The sequence below is a fragment of the Poecilia mexicana genome, unplaced genomic scaffold, assembly GCF_051168715.1.
Source record: "Poecilia mexicana isolate PSO_F unplaced genomic scaffold, ASM5116871v1 scaffold_2, whole genome shotgun sequence".
Taxonomy (NCBI): domain Eukaryota; kingdom Metazoa; phylum Chordata; class Actinopteri; order Cyprinodontiformes; family Poeciliidae; genus Poecilia; species Poecilia mexicana.
This window is the reverse complement of record NW_028263371.1, coordinates 23172311-23191904: the sequence shown is the minus strand read 5'-3', so window position 1 is coordinate 23191904 and position 19594 is coordinate 23172311. Positions and strand designations below refer to the sequence as shown.

General features: G+C 44.3%; 1 protein-coding gene across 2 annotated transcripts in view; it reads left to right on the top strand.

The window, feature by feature from the left end:
- zeb2b (zinc finger E-box binding homeobox 2b) overlaps positions 1 to 19594 on the top strand; it is an 81513-nt gene that overhangs the window by 45810 nt on the left and 16109 nt on the right. For both annotated transcript variants that reach the window (XM_088012844.1, XM_088012845.1), the window contains exons 3-4: positions 13171 to 13422; positions 18088 to 18156. In XM_088012844.1, coding sequence (XP_087868970.1) covers positions 13171 to 13422; positions 18088 to 18156 — 321 coding nt within the window. The remainder of the gene's footprint in view (positions 1 to 13170; positions 13423 to 18087; positions 18157 to 19594) is intronic.

Here is a 19594-nt window from a genome sequence, read left to right as displayed (position 1 = left end):
AATGGAAACCCAGCGCCGCACAAAAAAAAAAAAAAAAAAAATCCTCAGGCGAAGCTCTCATTCTATTTCCCAATTAGACGAGAGGGCATGATTAGTTTATTAGCAGTAGCAAAAGCTCCGGCGAACGTGTTTGTGGATTCTTAGCCGTTAATGAGCAAATTCAAACCCTATTGAACGGACGCCTGTGGGAGAGGGGGGAGGTTATTCGCGTGCGTACTCGGCTAATAATAGCATCCCAAAGACAAAAGATGGAGGAAATAGCATTATAGGAAGGGGGGGTCAGAACAATGAAAGCCTACCGGCACTCTTAATGGCATGCTCTTTCATTTTGAAAATTGTTTCCCTTTTGGAATTGCTTGGCATCCTCTCCTTAAGGGTTTGGCAGAGTGGATATATACACATACTCAATTTTCACAACCAGTCATAGTAACACCAGGGTGCAGACGCAGGTTCCACCTGTGGGAAGTGAACTCCAGTGCAACCCCGTCTTTGTTTTCCCTCTGCCTTGGCAGGCTTAACCACCTCCTTTACAAGCCAGGTAAATTGTTCATTAGGGCCGAGGTAAACTGGCAGTGGGAGTTGTTTTTTTCCTTCTCCTTCCTAGAAGAAGTGCGAAGAACAAACAAGTCAGAGCATTTGTTCAACGGTGTAATCTACACATCAATTATCCTGCTGAGCTAATTAGCACCTCTGCATACCCCAGGTACCTGAGCACTCACACATGCTCCACTCTTTCAAGCCACTGATCAAAAAAAGGAAGGGGAGAGGATTGACAGAAACACGGGGAGGCAGAACCCAAGGGTAGGTAGGGGGAAAGCCTTAGATCAAAATTTCCTTTTTACTTACAGTACGAGGCGGAGTGTGTGTGTCGGTGTGTGTGTTCGTGCTCATGTAGAGCTGAGCGGCTCAATTATGTAAGCCTGTGTATACAGTCTACTGCAAGAGCGTTTTGTTTAGATTTTACGTGATTTGTCAAAATCGTACACTTCATAGACCCAAATTACGCAACGACAGCTCCATGTCTGTTGGGTTTCCTCTCCAGTTCTTCTCTGCAACATAGCCTGATTGTCAAGCTTTGCCTCAGTTTAATTAGATTGAGTTATGGACTTCAACTAGGCCACTCTGTCTAAGGTCTTTGATTGTATCTTGCTATATTTTTAGAGTCAGAAAGAAAGGTTGAGAGGAATTTCTTCCAGGAATGCTCTGTACTTCAGCTTCCCTGTCCCTGCTCATGCAGCCGCCGCCATGTTTTACCATGACAACGGTTCTTTTGGGGGCTTGTTTTGGAATAGAGCGCCTTTTCCCACATGTTGATGTGTCTCCTACGGACGTCTTGCAAATTTCTGCCATTCCTCCACGAAGGCCATGATCACAGAGATCATTTTGCTTCCTGTTGTGGAAAGTATAATGTTATAGGGTGATTTTAAGTAGCAAAAGTGTTGTCAGTTAGGATGTTAAAGGCTAAACTACAATTTGAACCACTGAGGTTGCTCTGTTGGACTTTAAAGTGAAGGTCTTAGCGTGCTTATTAAGGTGTAGAGGGTGCGTAAAAAGCCCCAGGTATCCTCATCCTCCACCTCCACTCCTGCTCTGACTCTCAACTCCCTCCATGTAATTAAAAGTGTAGCATCTCCCACCTGCGGCGACACAAGAAAGACAGGTACGACGTGAAAGAAATAAAAAATAAAAAGCGAAAGGCAACGGGAACAAAAAGAGAATCGGAACGCCTCGGTCTGCTCCTGTTTACTCCCTCCCACGTCATGTATAAGTCATGGGCTCTGGGGCCTCCGACTGCAGAGCTGCCTGTTCCTGCCGTTTACCGAGATCGAGAAAGAGGTTAAGTTGTGTCATCTTGCTGCTGTCTTACACCTGGCGTACCTTGCCGCTGGCTGGGTCTAACGTGCACACACACACACACGCGCACACACACACACACACACACACACACACACACACACACACACACACACACACACACTGATGTTTTTGTAAATAAGAAGTTGTACACAAGCTCATTCAGCAACCAGCTGGACATAAGAACAGGGTGCATTCACACCAAACGGTTTAATCAAACTCTGGAGAGTTTGGTGTGAATGCATAACTGAACTATGATCTGGACCAGAAAAGCTGACCTGCAAACCGAGGGGTCAGTTCGGATGACGAAAAGGATTTGGTTTGTTTGAGTGCAGTGTGAAAGTGAACCAAACCAAATAAAAATGTAACAAATGTTGCAACTGTGGTCTCCAGCTGTGGTCTATCAGGAGTGAAACATGAAACGCTTTTATTTCTGTAGCTTCTTGTATTGTTAAAAGAACAACACAAGGACGCTTCATCAATCAGTATTCCCAAGTCTTGTTCTTAAATTGATCAATCTACCACTTGTGACTTCTTTAAGGACTAAGAGAGGATGTACAAACCTAACATGCAACCTTTGTTACTAAAAAGGAGAGTTGCCGTATCAGTGGGAGCGCTAAAGGGGGAATGCTACACAGTGCATATTGTTTCATAATTGGTGGTTTTGATGTAGCTTTGGCTCAGTGTTGAGCATGTTTGAAAAGGACAGCACCAGATACCACTTTGTGGTTTGGCCTTAACACCAAAAGTAAGAAGAGTCAGTGGCTGAATACCCACCCACTCAACCCTGGTTGTTTGGCACAAACAGACAAGGTATCACTTTGGGTTCAAGAGGGCTTTTGGTACTAAAAAGCAACCAAGGTGGATTTGTTAGATCATTCTCCAAGAGAGGGAAATTAAGGAGCTTCCAAAAGATGGTTTGAGGCACTTGGGGCGTTGCTGTGACAATAAGCTTTGCCCTCTCTGTCTTCCAGCCTCCAGACTCCCCCTCCTCTGGTTGGCTGGTGGCTAATTGGGAAGTTGGTAACAGTGTCAGGGAGAGTTGCCTCTCTCCAGAGGGCTCTCCCTCTTCATCTCCTGAGTGTGTGTCTTTGTGTGTGTGTGATTTGTAGACCGGGAAGGCCGGTTAGCTGGTTCCCTGCTGGTGATGAGCTACACAAAGACACACACACACACAATTCCCCATTTCCTGGTGCCTGTTTGGTACCTGGTGGGGATGCCATTCAGGTGACAAAGATCCGCTGTGTGTGTGTGTGTCTGCAGGGGTAACAGATGTGATTTTACAATCTCATTAACATGTGAATGAGGCCCCGGGCCCCCAGATTGGCTCAGACCACAGAAGAAGGATTCAGCTCTTCTCATCACCCTCCTGTGGCCCCTCACCTGGACCCCCCACCCTTCCTGTTCATCCTGTCTGATCTCTTTAGTCCATCTGAGGTCCTGGGCTGGCTCCCCCTCCTTAAAGCACACAGATCGACCTTTAAACAGCTGGTGACCGGCAGACTTTCTAACAGCACCAGGACCCATTCTCTGGTGCTTTTGTTGTCATTCAGTATTTCTCTTCACTCTTGGACTCTGCTGTTGAGGAGTTTTGAGTGTGAGAAGTGGTTGTTTTAGCTCTCAGGTGCTGTTTTGCTGAGACAAACGTGGCCATGGCCCCGTCACTGTGGACAAGAATGCAAAACAACCTTGGCCAGATCAAACCGGTTGTTTTCTCAGCTATCTGGCGTCCCACTCAATAGTTTGTGCCTCTTGGAACATAAAGAAAGGTTAAAGAGCTCGGGATGACTGCTTGTAACCTCCATGACGTGTTTTTACCAGCTGCAAACGGTGTTCAAAGTGTATTTTGTTGGATCTTTTTCTGCAGCCACTGAGGAGCTTTTTTGTTTCCCAAATAGATGCATTACGTCTTATTCTCTCCCCTCCCCGCCAAGGAAATCGGCATCAAAAGCTTCTGTTAGCTGGTAATTACAGCTCAGGTTCTGCTTAGCCGTTATTAGCAAAAAAAAGTACAGTAATCTGGCCTGGCAGTGCAATATGTTACCGTCGCTTTTTTAATTAATCTTACAGGCAGCGTAATAAATTTACAATATCAGATTGGGGGAATACTGTATATAGATTTATTAAAGCTTTTAATCAGTTCTGGCAAAATTAATTTTGCAATGATTGCTTACATTTGAATTTGCATATACTTAGTGCGAGTAATTTATTTTTATAGATTCCTTTTTTATTAAATCGAGGCACATGGGGGCCGTCAGAGATGAAAAATTGCTAGATTTTGCTTCTCTTTGCTGGAAGGGAGACAATTTTTCTTATCGGTACAAGCTAAGGTGTTTCACCACCTGGCTGCAAAGTTTGTTTCTGGTTCTGTGGTGTTTAGCCGGATTACAACTTCTGGGATTGGTTTGTGGTCGTTTTGACTGCCCAGTGCCACTTAGCAAATGATTACAACTTTGGGCTGGCTGTCCTAATTTAACATCAGTTCCTTTTCCTTTTTTTCCTGAAAGTCTCTGTACAATCCAATGCATTGTTCCCAGCACTGGATCGCCACTTTTCAGTATTAAGCTCTGAAACTTTTGATTCGCCTGTTTGATTAGAAAAAGAATAATTAAAAAGTCATAAAAATAACTTTAAATACAACTAGATCCAGTGCAAAAAGTAACATATTCTGTAACAGTTAGTTATGTAGCACAACCTTGAAGCTAATGTTAGCATGCTAGCAGTTATTTAACTTGCCTAAAGTTATTATAACGTGCTAACTGAAATATTATCACTCTGAGTTATTTGAGTGTTGTTTCCTAACAGTAATTTTAGTATATTAACATTTTTAAGATATGATTTTACCATTCTAATGTGTTTATTTTAGCACTTTAACATGCTCACACATTTTTTTTTTTACAAAGCCAATGGTGTTTTTTATCATGCTAATGCTGATTTGAACAGATCTTTACCATTTACACAGTGATTATAGTGTTTTAAAAATAATTCTTGGCATGCTAGCTAAATTTAGCACTTTGCAAAAAATGTTTTGATCATCTTGTTATGCTAACAGGAACTTGTTTTAATATATCAAGAATGATTCGTGCAGCAACAGCCTATTTGGGTTTATTAAGAGTAATTTTACATTCTATCTAAAATTATTAGACCTTTTACAGTAAGTTTGACATGCTAACTGTAACTTTAGCATGCTAACACGTTAACATTTTGACTCTTGAGACATTTCTTTAGACTCAAGGGGATCAGATTTTGAAAACAGTAAGAATGTGTTATGAAATGCAACAAAACATATTATAGAAATGTATTAGTTCTCCATGAATTATTCATTTGTGAAGATTAACATCGCTACAGATTAAATGGAAAAAATGTCATTAGCAAATTTGTATTCAGCTCATAAAATTTTATGCAGGTGCTAAAAACAAAGTATATTTATTAGAGTGTGTTTTAGCCCAAAACAACCCAGCACTTCCTATTACCTAATTAAAAGATGAAGTACTGCTTCGTGTTTGAAACGCAGAGAGCTAAGCCTGTCTAATACTATTGAATCGCGTGATTAAAGCGTAAAGAACGTAATAATTTCTGTACCTTTTACCGACGTACCAGCCTCGTTTCTAAAACCATCAGAGCTACAAGCTGATTTTATATCATTTTGGTTGTTATTAGCTCCCATCTTTTCCTGTGATCAAAGCAGATCTTCCCCTGCACCACCTTCCTTTTTATCTGTGTGCTCTCCTCCCTTGTAAACACACAGTTAGGTTAGGCACAACACATCACAGACAGAGACAGACATCCACTCCCACTCACACCGGATCGGTGTAGCACTTCCAAGGCAGATAGGAGTGATTCATAAACAGATGAACCCGAAGCAGATGTGTTATCGCGGTGGCTCTCAGGGCTCACAGGGCCGCCACACTCACACACACAAAGTGGGGTTTCTATAATAGTCCGAGCTGATAATACCCCACCTCAAAACCTGACTACAAGTCAGCAGATTCCACCACCTGAGTGTGTGCTCCTATTAATAAAAATCCTCCACATGCCATGTTATCATGTTGCTGCTGTCGGTGTGGGGCGTGGACGCCGTGGCATTGAGCCACCGTGTCCCTCTGAGACAGAGGAGGAGATGAGGAGAAGCGATTTAGATAACACACAAACACACACTGTTCCTTATTATTGGAGAGAGCCGACCACAGGAGAGCGCCGGGTCGTCCGCAGACAGGCCTGGATATTTTTCCCTCGTCTCCAGGGACGAATCCATGAACCAAGTCAGACATCTTGATGAAAATATTCAACGATACAAACATAAAACGGGTTGAATTTGTGACTTGAGGCTTGTATTTGGTCCTAAAATTAATTATGTAACGTTTTATTTTTAAAACCTTTCATCTTAATATATTTTGTATTTATAAGTAAGTAATTTGCTGCCATTTTAGCATGCTAAAACAGAATTTATTATTTCTATTTTTGCCTCTTAGTTCTTATTTCTAACATACCAACAGGACTTTTACATTGTTAAACTATCAAATTCTAATGTTTGAGCCTTAAAAGTATTTTTTTATTATTATTTAAAGATGCTAACAGTAATTTTTAGGATTTGAATTGATTAAATTAACATTAACTGTAAAATGGTAATATTTGTTTTATTATCCAGATTGTAATTTTTAATTTTTAGAGCCGTAACAGTAATTTTAGCACGTTGATTATAATTTTAAAATATTAGCAGTGATGTTAGCATGCTAATTGTAATTTTAGAGCAGTTTTCTGCTTTAATTTTAACAAGCTAGCTGTATATTTTAAGAAATTTTAACACACTTATTACATTTTACAGCCCTGACAGATACTTTTTCATTTTAAATTAAATTGTATTATTTAGCATTGTGACAGTAACATTAGCATGCTAACAGTCACCTCACTTGCTAATGCCAATTTTAGCTTATGCTGATTTTAACAGTATTTGTGAAGTCCAGCAGCAAATATTATACATTTTAGAAAGAAAAACATAAAAAATAAGCAGTAAGTTTTACACTAAATTAGCGGCACAGCTTTAGCTGACAGTACATACTAATGCTGCTTCTAGGATGATGTTTCATTTTAGTGTAAACAGTCATTTTATGTGTGCTAAAAACGGTCCACAGCTAAAGCTTGTTGAAAATATTCAAAGCCTAATCACTTCCCTGATTATAGCTCACCTGATCAGTTACTTAAGATGCTAATTACGACACTAAAAGCAGTCATGCAATGTTTTATTTTGAAAATCTTGCCTTTTAATGCTTTCATATTCAGCTTTAACACATAAACACGTGTCTTGACTGGAAATCGATTGCACACATCTGTTTTATTAGCCGTGTTTCTACACCATTAACCTGCAGGTGCCTCTTCTCCCCTTACAGTCTCCGTTTACACGCACATTGAGAAACAAAGTCCCGCAGATTTCACGTACTTTAAAGCACTTGCTGCTCTCATTCGCAGCAGGAAAAATGGGGCTTTTTTATAAAGGAGGGGAAATTAGTGATGGTCTCCCTTTTATGTGCACGTGAAGAAGCCCCCACTTCGCCTGGCGACGACTCCAAAACTGGAAGCGGTTCATCCAGCAAACGTTTCTTTTTAATTCTTTCCGTGTGTGTGTGTGTGTGTGTGTGTGTGTGTGTGTGTGTTTGGTTAGTTACAGTAATTACGGCCCAATAACTGACAGCCAAAACCAGGCAGGAGAAAGTAGAAGGGGGCTGTATTTTCCTCAGCCTCACTGCTGAACATCTGCTGAGAGATTTGCATATTAATTAACCCATATTAACTCTAATTATTCTGGGAAATTATCAAATAAATTAAATTTTCTAATTTTAACCAGTTTTTTTTCCTCCCCCTTCTTCCCGTTGCTTGACATGTGCAACATCCGGAAGCTCACCTGAGTCGGGATAAAAGATATAAGCTCTGTAAGCCTTTCTGTTCTCCTTCCTCCCACTCTCCTCTCCTGGCCTGGGAGTCCTGAGGGCAGCCAGGGGAAGCTTTTGTGTGTCTTTTTTATTCTTCTTCTTTGGCTTGTGTGACAGGGGCGGTGGGAGGAGGGTCTACTTGGAACATTTGTTGGAGGGAGGAACATGTGTGAACTGGGAGGAGGAGGCGGAGGGGACGGGGCACAGATGGTGAATCCGTGCAGGACCCGGCAAAGGTGGGACCTCTGAGCTTCCCCTCCCCTCCCCAGCCTGTTGCCTGGGCCTCCTCTGCAAATAAATGGCACATTAATTGAATTAGTCAGTGCTGCAGCGAAGGTCTCCTTATGGGCGAGAAGCAGGAGAAACTGGACAGGATGATGCAAAACAGGAAATGGATGTGGTTTTTATTTACAAAAAAACTCCTGCTGAGACACAGTTTTTCTTTTTAAATGACCCAAATGTCCCAAAACCGAAGCGTTTATGTAAGTTTGCAACCATAAGGATTTAAATGTAATGTATTATAACCTGGGAGAAAAATAAAATAAAATTAAGAGACTTTAAAAAATGAAGTTTCTCTCTACTGAAACCAAATAATGTAAAAAAAATTATATGAAAAGATAAAGACGTTAAACATGAAAAATATTACAAAATAAAAAAAAAAATACAATATGAAAATATATAAGAACAAATAAAATATGAGTCTGTAAATTAATGGAAAATTAAATAAAATATTACAGGAAAAATATTAGAAATATTAAGTTGTAGTAAAAAAAGAAAAACTATATGAGTAAAAAAATTTAATGAATATTAAAAGTAAATGAAAATGGACAGAAAACACTTCAAAAATAAGAAAAATATTCTTTAGAAAGTTATGAAAGTATAAAAAAAAAGCTTGGGTTTCCCTGAACATTTATATTTCTGAATTAAAAATATGTTTTCATTATTTTCCTCCAAGATTTCCAGAACGTAATTCAACTTTGTTTTTTGTGTTTTTCTCCTTCCAACAAGCTTTAAAATCCTTTATTCTCTAAATGAACGTTTTGGTGAATGAAAACTTTGTTTTTCCTGAAGGAAAGTGAAATCGTTTGCTTGTTCTGGGTGCAATAAAGGTTAAACACATCTGTTAAACACCCAAATTGTAAGAAACTTCTATCTGTCAAACAAACACTTACTCACTTCACTCCCCCGTCTCTGCAGACACACACTCACACACACACACTCACACACACACACGCACCCAGGTTGCGTTTACACTTCACTGAGTTTTCACCATTCATCGTCTCCCTCATGTCGCCCCCTCCCCGCCGCCTCCCCTCACTCTCGCTGTCTCTTTTCAGAGCTTTTGTTTGCCCTCTGCCACCGTCCTTTCACCGACTTGGCCCCGATTTGCCCCTTGTGCTCGATCACGCCATTATACTGAGACAAGATAGCACAAAATATCCAAACATGTCTGCTTTTCTTTTGTCTGGACTCGGCTCTCGTCACCGGGCAGCTTTTTTTTTTTTTCTTTTTTTTTCTTACATTATTCTTACCGGTTTGGCCAGCTTAGAAAAAAAAAAAACCCAGGATGAAGGTTGTCTGAAAGTGTAAAAATGTGGAGGAAAGCTGCTGCCCTCGGTCGGTGTGAGGTTTCTATCAGAGTTACCCGAGGAAGTGCCTAAACTGTTGCAGACGCGAACAATGGCAGACAAAAGGTCATCGTGAGAATCCGCTACCGCCGGCCGTAGCCACGAGGCAGCGACCCCGCTTCCACCTTAATGCCCTCCCACACACACACACACACACACTCGGCTCCGCATCCCCGTCTCTCCCTCGCAGCCATCCAGGTGATCCGCTTGGCTCACATTCATGAGACAGGGAGCGAGCGCGAGCAGTTATCGTCCAATAGGGAGAATGTCCCGGCTCATTATCGGCGTAGGAGGCCGAGCGTGTCACCTGGAGCTAAGCCTCGACACTTGACTTTAAAAAAGAGGGAAAAAAGTCAGCCGGGGTGAGCGCGAGAGCGCCAACGTGGGTGTTAGTCATTCTCCCTGCAGCGATCACCTCCACAGAGCTGCTTCTCTCTGGCTCTGACACTCGAGCAGGAAGGCCTTTTAACACAGCCTCCTGTGGGCTCTGGTTTAGCTACTTGGGGATTGTTAAATAAATGTGATTATACCTGTTAGTTTGCTGAAATGATTTTCCCCAGCACCTGCAGGTAAAACACAGCTGAGCTGAGGTTTTTAAGGCTGAAATCTGTTTTATTTCAAGTGTTGGCTGGTGCAACACGTCCATTCCTCCTGCTGCCGAAAGATTTAGGAGTAAAGCAGCAGCAAATCAAAAGCCTTGTAGTGACTAATCATCATCAAGTGGGCAAACGTATGGATACCAAGAGTTTGTGCTGCTCTACAGTTTAATGTAAATGTGAAAAAAGCTTTCTGGATCAGATATTAAGGACGTTTCAAAGCCAGTTGTAAACAACTTGATTGGACATTGCAGCTAAAACACCCCGATATCAAAATGCATGATGCTCAAAAACCACCATCCTGGACTCCATTGGCCTAAATTAGCAGGTTAAATATTACAGGACAATCAGAGAAAGATGTGGAAGGCTGTTCTTGAGGAAACCTCATCCCTACTGTGTTGCAACTACCGTGTTGTTTTGTAGTGATTCAGTTGACCATGAATACCTCTGGCCAAGGTATTGGTCAGGCAAATCTGAGTCCATCGTGTTGCATCAAGGTGTTGCAATGGCCTAATCAAAGTCCAGACCTCAGAGTGATTGAAATGCTGTTGGGGGACCTGAAGAGGTATTTGCATCAGTTGGAGTTACTCCTGCTAATGGTGGATTGTTGGGTGTCCAGTCCTGGATTGACAGTCGTAGAAACCTTGATGCCAAACCTTCAGATGGAAACGCGAGAAGTGCCAGAATTGGTCACTGTTTATTCCTTTGAATTACTTTTTCTCTGAATGCTTCCAACCATTTAGCCGCAGTTGATTATAACTCCACCATTGACAGCATGTTTTTTTGCTGTCAAGCCCTTCATAAACACAATTATTTTAGACCTGAGGTTTGTTACTTTAATTCCCCCTGCGTCTTTGTCATATCTGAACTGTCTGTGCCTTCTACCAAGTCGCTCCAGTCAGATTCCCTTCCAACCACCCTAATCGATACACAATATCAGCCCTGGCTCTGCTCCTTTTCTCCACTAAATGACAGAATAATACCACGTTATGTCAGATACTGTAAAAGCATGTGTCATTTTAATTATCTGCAAAGCTCAACTCGAAGGGAAGAAACAGGTAGCAGAAGAAAAAAACGAGCGTCATCCATAATTTGCTTTTGTCAAGGATGACACTTAAGGTAAGAAAAGGACAGAAGAGGCATTTTGAGGAGTAAACATTATCTCCTTTTTGTCTTCTTCTCTCCCAAAAGACACAAAAGCCTGATTAAGACCGATGTTCGGGGGAGATGAAAAAGCTGCCTGCGAAATATTAGTAGGTTAGAATTACTTTGTTGCGTGACACAATACCAATAGATGCTTGGCGCTCGCAGAGGGAGCGGCTCCTGTCAGCAGTGGCACCTCAACAATGGGCAGCTTTCTCCGTGTTAAGACTGCGCGTTTGACTTGACGAGCGCCCCGCTGTCATTTTGCCTTCTTGGAGGTGCGTGTTGACAGCTGACGTTCGGAGATGATTTTGCGTTCAGACAGTTCAGCGCCTCCCCCGTTTTGCTCGGAAGCAGCAGAAAACGCTCCAAACTTGGGACAAAAATAACCGAAAGTCCCGAGAAGTTAGCTGGATCGGCAAGGGCAGCGTTCCCCTCATTCCCTATGTGGGAAGTCAGGAACGGTGCGCTTTGCTGTGCCTGGATGTGTGCGGAAACAAAAAGAAGCTCCCTCACTCCTTTTATTGGGGAAGAATGGGCCCTTTAAAACCTGTCCAGCCTTAGATAATTTCATTCAGCCGGCCCCTGCTCCGCCGTCATTGAATCTGCATCCAGGGATCAGGTTCACAGGGATGGGTTGATAGCTTCCCAAGCCTCTCCGCCTTTTGTTCTAGCAGCAACCCCCCTCTTTCCTCTGGAAGCTGGGAGGGAGGGACACAGAGCTGATGGGACAGACATGGCTGAGAATGGTTTGGAAATGTGCAAGGATGCAAAACTTTAAAATAACAGGAGAAAACTTTTGATGAAAAATCCAAACAGGTACAGAGCTGTTTGGTGGATGTGGACCACCCAGGAACTCCCAGCATCTCCAGCCTGCGTTGCCTTTTTTGTCATCCGCAAGGAGCATTACTGAGTCTGAACTTGCCTAAACCCTTGTGATCACACCTCTTGAAAAGGTTTTGTTTCCTCCGCCGATTGGTATTCGAGGCAGGTCACCGCTCTCCCACCCTCCTGCTCCTCCTCCTCCCTCCTCGCTCCCCCGTCTGAAAGCCCCGTTTTCATTTTAATTTGCACCTGTTGTGCAGTTGTTCGCTGGAGGCAAGTGCAGACCGGTCAGTCGCAGGGAGACGTGTTAGGAGGAGCGGCGGGGAGGCTTATCTTTTCATATGCATGATGTTTTCAGAAATGTCATGCGTGGACATCGTTTGGTTGGCACTCTTGTTTCGAAACGGTCCAAGAGCTCCTACTTTTGCATAAAGACACTTTAATTAGGCTTGTTGTCCTAAAAGGGCCACAAAGTTCACTGTCCTGCCTCGTTATTCTGTAGTATTAACTCTATCTGAACGTATTGATTGCAGCAGAAGTTTGAAGCTCTGCCAATGAGGTGTGTCTCCACGCGATGCCATGCGCTCCTGGCTCGCCTCGTGCTGCATCTGCGCCGCCCCAATAAGCCCACCGACGTCCGTTTTCTGCAGTGGTTTACGCCGAGGCGTGTATGCGCTGAAGAACAGCCGTTGGCGGTGACAAATTTGCGCGAGAGCCACCTTTGATTGAGTTCACAGCCCTTATTTACAGGCTGTCTATTTTAAGAAAGCCAGGCATATGTCAGGGACCTGTGTGCTGAGGAAGCAGCCGTGTGTGTGTGTGTGTGTGTGCTGCGTTTATGATCAAAAAGCATTTAGATTTACAGTATCATATGAAATAATCGAAATGACTATAAGTTAAGCCTGTTGCGGTACCGTATCTGCTATGTGGAGCATCTAAAGCCCGGGTGGCATGTTTCAGAGCCGAGCCGTTCTGAAAGGTGCAGCTCAGCGGCATCTGAGGCATGTGAGCAGGACTGAAAATTAGCGGCTATTTTGGCCCGCATCTCCTGGACAGCTGTCTGCCCACCGCTGCGGTTCAGCTACAAATTCCAGTCGCAGATGCTGTAATTGGGTTGTAAACCCCCCAGCCGAAGTCCAAATAAGTTCCCAGTACTGACCGGCTTTTCTCTGTCCACTCTCTCTTTCTTGTTTGCAGCTCTTAACTATGAGAATGTGGTGGAGACGGGCTCAGAGACGGAGGAGGAGGACAAGCTGCCCGTGTCCGAGGAGGACCCCCTGATCAACGGCACGGGCAGCCCGGCGAGCCTCACCAACCCCGAGGCGTCGCCGCGCGCCGAGAGCCACGGCCTGCTGACCAAGGACGAAGAGGACGACGAGATGCGGGACAGCGGCGTGGAGCACATCTGGCCTGACAACGACATCCTGAGTGCCTCGGTCGACGGTACTGGTGAGTGTCCGAAGCCTCAACCCTGAAGTCTGCAACGCATTTTGCACATAGTTTCATCTATACCACATATGTTTGTGTGAAAACCAATTTTAAGAGCCTGGTTGATGGCAGATGGTAAAAAAGGTGGATTTGATGAAGGAAACCGGTGCAGAAGGGCTGGGAAGTTTCATCCTGAGTTACCTTGAATCCCTTCTTGGGGTGGAGGAAGGATTTGATTCAAGTTGACTTTACATAATCAATAAAATCAATCGTAAAGGACGGTGAGCTTCTATAGAGTCCGTTATGCGGTGCACAGTCCCTGACGAGACAGGTGGAGTGTCTACGATATTCCACTAAACTAATTCTTTCTTTTGCTTTTCTCAGTCTCACCAGATGTTTGAGGTTCAGGTGAGCTTCCAATCCCCAAAAACTACCCCTTAAGCTGAATCCCGGGCGCTTTGTGTGCACATCCTGCCACTTGTGGAACTTATCTTATGCCATAAACCCCACCCATCTGGTGCTGGTGTAGACTCAAGCAAACGGCACGGAGCGTTTTGCAAACAGCGATCAAAGCCAGGTCTGACGGCGATGCCCCCCCTCCATCTCGGCAGACAGACGTGATAAACAGTTTCTCCACGAGCGGCGGTGGACCATTTGGTTAGCGCTTAGAGAAAAGACCCGCTCTGAGCCAAACAGCGGAAAATATTTACAGTAATGTAGGAAAAAACAATGCAGGAAGGAGGCAAAGCTGCAGATTGTGCAGGAGATGCAAGACATTAAAGGATGGCAGGTGATACCTCCCCAAACCTGACTGAGTGATGGTCTTTTGTTGAGCAGCTCCCATTTCAGGGGGTGCCAGTCACGGATGCTTGAAAGATAAATACTTTTAATTAGGGGGCAGGGTATAATCATTAAAGGAAGGCAGACTGCTGCAAAAAAAGGTCATTAACAATCTTAAATGAAATTTTTATTTTTATGATAGCCATTTACATGTATAATAAGAGTCAATGATTCTTGGAAGCATGTGACAGGAACAGAGTATGGCGAGAAGTCATGTAAGACAGCCCATCTAAATGAGCCGGGCCTCGCTATTCATTTCTGCTAATGAACTGGCTGTGCACGGCGCCGAAAGAACGGGGGAACATTCAGCAGTCTTAAATTTTAATACGGAGGGTGTGGGAGGGGGTGGAGTTGCGCATTTATTAGGGACGGAAGAAAGAAAAAAACTTCTTCTAAATAACGCTTCGTGTTGGCTGCTTAAGGGGTGGAAGAAAGAGGAGACGGTTTGGTAAATAAATCAAGATAAAGGATAAACAAGCTGTCATTGCATACGGTAATTGTTTATTTGATAAAGACCTGCGGTGCCATAATGTCTGTAATTCAACTATGTTGCAATTTCCAGATAATCTGCTTCTTGTGTGATAAACTGGCTGACATATTTCGGAGAGCAAGTCAAGTTCATTAGAGCGTTTGGGAGTCTCTTTCCCAATCTTGCGGCTGCTGTGTTTCCCAGCCGGACTTTTTTCCTTTTTTTCTTCCTCCACGGTGCCTTAGTGTCTACAGTGATACCTCAGCACATAGCTCGGGCCTGAGATAAGTCGGCACCCTCCCTCCTTGCTTCACGATTCTGCTGTCACTCCCCTATCAGGAGTTGTTATACAGGTCTCCGAATGAGACAGAGTGTAGAGGACAGAGACGTTTGTTGGGTCTCTGGGGGTCTGCGTTCAGGTGAAACCTTCATGGGACGTATTCTTTGAGCTTCTGGTGAAAGAAGACGATAAAGACAGTAAAGTAAAGTTTATCAGGGATCTCTCTCTGATTCCAGGGTACAATCTTGCGCCTGGCGTTGTCCTTGACATTCCTCAATCCCACAGCGAAGCTGGACGCAATGTGCTGGAAAGCATGACATCATTATCACTGACAGACGTTCTCAAATAAATCACCTGCTCTTTTCTAGCTGTTCTCCAGAAGGTCGGGAAGATTTCTGCCTGTTTGGCTGGTTGTTTTCTGGAAGAGGGCATGTTCTGTTCCCCCAGAAGGTGCATCCCTTCCTGATTCAACAGAAATATTCCTGCTCCCAGCTTTTCTCCTCATTTTCTCCTGTTGCAACTCGCGGGGAAGCTGATTGAAACAGACGTACGATTCTGGAAGAAAGATGTGTTGAATGGCTCGGTTACTACATTTCGGTGTCTAAATGTGAAATACTGTCAGCTGTTTATATGCAAAAAAAACACCAATAGAAATAGAAACTGTGTCCTTTTCCCTTAAGTAATCATTACAGTTTGTGGTGGTCTGTAAAATTGTACAGAAATCTACCTAAATTTGAGTTGGCAACGTGACAAGACCTGGACAGTAAAGTGATATGGATTCCTTTGTAAGCCGTTCCACAATAGACGTACTGTTTCAGACGTCAATCCAGCCGGCCAAGACTTAGATTCCCTGTTATTTGCTTCTTAAAACACAGAATATAACCTGCAGTTCAACAACCGTTTACTCAGACCTGACAGATTCAGGATACCCAAGGCTAAAACGCACTAAAGTCGGGGGGGTAGACTTTAAAAGATCCTGCGACTGCGGTGACTGGCCGTAAAAATAGGAATGTTTTGAAAATAAACACCATCAGAGCGGCTATGAAAATAGGTGGAATTACAGTCGGGCCCCACTGAGGTAGTCTGGGCTCCTCCTGAGCCCCTTCAGACCCCAACATCACTCTTCAAGGAGGTGTCTGGAGTCGCCTGTGATTTACTGCTGACAAAATACCACCAAAAATGCTTCCCAGGGACACAACATGCGCATATATTTGGCATAGATGTGGAAATTCTGGCTTCTTTTTGCAGTTTCTGGTGATTCCGCCACAATGACACTGAATCTAGCCCACAGATCTGTGCCTGTGTGTGTGTGTGTGTGTGTGTGTGTGTGTGTGTGTGTGTGTGTGTGTGTGTGTGTGTGTGTGTGTGTGTGTGTACGCCACAGCCTGAGAGGTGTGCGCGGTGTTAGCCTACCTCCTACTGGAAGCAGCCGCTCTCAGACAACCGCAGATAACCAAAAGTTTTCCAAGGTAAACAGAGGGAGAGTGAAGGGCCAGTTAATCCCACCGGTCATCCCTCCACGTCAGCCCGAAAGCATGCAGGCAAATTTGATTACCCAAAGCAAACACGGTGCCTACGAGGACGCGGAAATGCGGGGGAGTTCTTGCCCCTGTTGGGAGGTTTTTGTACATGCAGATATCTGATACCTGTGGGGTTATTTTAATCTGTTTTGACTGCCTTTATTTATGTATTTAGTTTCCCATACATGTACAGGAAGGGAAGAAAGACAGCAAGACGTTACCCTACCCATCTGAAGAGTCTGTCATTATTCTGTAAACCCTTTGACCGGGATATTTATCATCCCACCGCCGAAGCCATGCCTCTAATTCCGAGCAAACCCTGGAATTGCGAGCTCCACAAACTGTCGAGCCCCATTGTTTTCGGCTGAAAATAAAAATTCCTGCTGCTTCTGGCCTTTGTGTGCAGTAATGTAAGCAGGACGACATTATTATCAACATGCACTCCCACAACCCTTTCCTGTATTATCCCCGTCAGGTTCCTCCGATCTCCAGAAACGGATGCATTAGTATGGATATGAAACTTGCCCTTGTGCACGAGCGGCACATGTTCTCGGAAGCACCTTGATTTGATTTGCACCAGCAGGGCGGGAAGGAGGGACCGGCGACTTCTTAGGCTGATTGTCCGCCCGGTGTCCTCGTGTGGAGGAAAAATTTGTCAAGAGAGGGTTTGTTTATGAGCCTCTCTCAATCCGCTGTTTATTTACAGCTGCCTCACCTGTGCCAGGACAATATGAGTCTGTCTGCACGGGCACGCTGCCATTACCCTGATTAGGCCTGCTCCGTGTGGCCTCACAGGCACAAAAACACAGATTTCTAGAGGTTTGCTCTTTAATTATGACCTAGCGATGGATCAAAAAGGTTGTCTGGATGTCTTTCTGTCTCTTTATGGTCAAAAACTCACGTCCTCCTTCAGTATCATGCATGTAAAAGTTAGAATTAAAGGCCTCGCCTGCCCATTTTGTTGCTTGAAAACACTGGCTCCTTCGCCCCGCCCACTTGAGGTCTACCCTGGACCGATGAGGTTATTTCTGCCGCCGAGAAATGTTCCTGCAGCTACAACTGCTCATTTGTGGTCGAGGGTTTGTATTCTTTTTAGTTCCAGGAGCGAGGCACCGACTCTCTGCCGGGGCTTTGCGGCGAATCACAAAAATGCGAGCGCTTTTCACAATGGCTCGGCTAGAGAGGCATCCACCACGTGACGTGCGATAAAGCAGGCGTGATCGCGCATGCAGAGGACTGCAGCGGCGTCACAGCCGGGGAGTAATAAGCTCAGCCTGCGTGTTGGCTGGAGCTCTGTGATTGCTCAGGTGGATGTGCTCCGTGTTGTATTTAATCGCCGTGTTTGGCGACTGAAGCTTCCTTCGCCTCCCCTGCCGCTTGTTGTCATGTTAAAGGTAAATAAGTCACTGTCTGGCCCCGATGATAGCATTCATTAGGCATGCTGAACAAAGCAGCGGCACGCTGCGATGCACAGCGGTGCTTTTATTGCTTTCTCCATACCTTCTTCTTCTTCCTAAAGGCCTCGTTGTCAGCATCGCTCACCCTCCCTACCTATTCTGTCTCTTCTGTGTTTGCAGATGAAATAAAAGATGATTTTGATGCCCTGGGGCCTGAAGCCACCTTGCAGGCAGTTGGAAACGGTACAGGTGAGTCAAGACCTCCCGTCTTTACCTTCTAATCTGCTCTCACTGATGTGTTGGATCAATCAGGACTAATCAAACATCAATACCATGAAAAACAATGAAGTTTTGCTGCACAAAAGTGTTTTTTTTTGTAGCAGAAAAATTCAGAAGAAATCTTTTCTGCTTAAATTGAAGCATGAAATGTTGAATTTCTACAATCTTTTGATACATTTTCTGAAATCAACATTCACACCGGTCCTGTTTAGTCCAGTTTGTTTGGCTAGAAAGTTGGGGAGGCAAGAACTCTGGTCCGCCTTCAAACCTCTGTCTTGGTTCAGTTGAAGTGAACTCTGTTGTGTTTTGAATGCATATGTGAACCGGAGACCGCTCCAAAAGCAGGAAGCATACTACAGTGCAGGGAATTCTGGGTAAATTCAACCAAAACAAACATGTTAGCCTAGCGCTAACAAGAGAAATGCCGGTTGTAGAAGTCGTTGAACCGCTACAATCTGACGCTACTCCATTTTTGTTTCCGTTTTATGAAGAAGGAAGTTGCGCTCAGTGTTTTGTGTTGTTTCCTTTGGTAGTTCTTGGTGCAGCGCCTCCACAGGCAAGGAGGGGAAGATGTTTTTCAACTAGTTTGCATCGTTTAACAGTGCAGTGTGAAAGTGAACCACACCATAGCAAATGTTGCAACTTTAGTAGACAGTTGAACTGAGTCTACTGGACTGTCAGGTGTGAACACACCCAAAGTCTGACGTTAGGTTAAATTTGGACAAGTCAAACAAAGAAAAGACAAGCAAAAGCAAGATTGTGTCAACCAATCAGAACTAAAAAGTACTTGGTAAACGATAGTCGCAGAGCTGTAGCGCAGCAGAGAGGGACGCAGCCAAACGTCACCGTCCTGTCAGACGTTGTGCCACCCGTAGGCGGGTCATGTCTCAACGCTGGCACCTGAAAAACAGAAAAAACAAACCACAAATTAAACAGTGTTTGTCCTGGTGAAGCTGAACCCGAGCTGCCATGTCGCGTTCCGAGGTGTGGGGCTGATTTGCCGCCACACGCCCCTCCGTTCCATGATTTCATCCGGGCCACCTCAACAGTTGGCCTGGGCCGCTGCTCTGGTGAACCGAATTCACCCCACAGAACGCCACGCAGGCCCGCCTCAAAGCCTTCACTTCAGCTTTGATTACTCTCCGCTCGTTGTGGTGTTTTCTCTTCTCTCTCCCGCTCCAAATGCTGCAACTGTTTTCCATTTCAACCGCTTAAAAGGAGTTTTTCTTTTCTGGAAACGATGCAGTCGGAGCTCTCCGCCACTGGATCACATGTGATTCTGTTTAAAGGCATGAGCAGTTCGATCACGTCGCAGTGCCAAAGCACACTCTGATCCAGGTGATTTCCTGCGCTGCTGGAATAAAGGTTTCTCCCCTTATGCTTTCCACCCAAACGCGATACGTGGCGT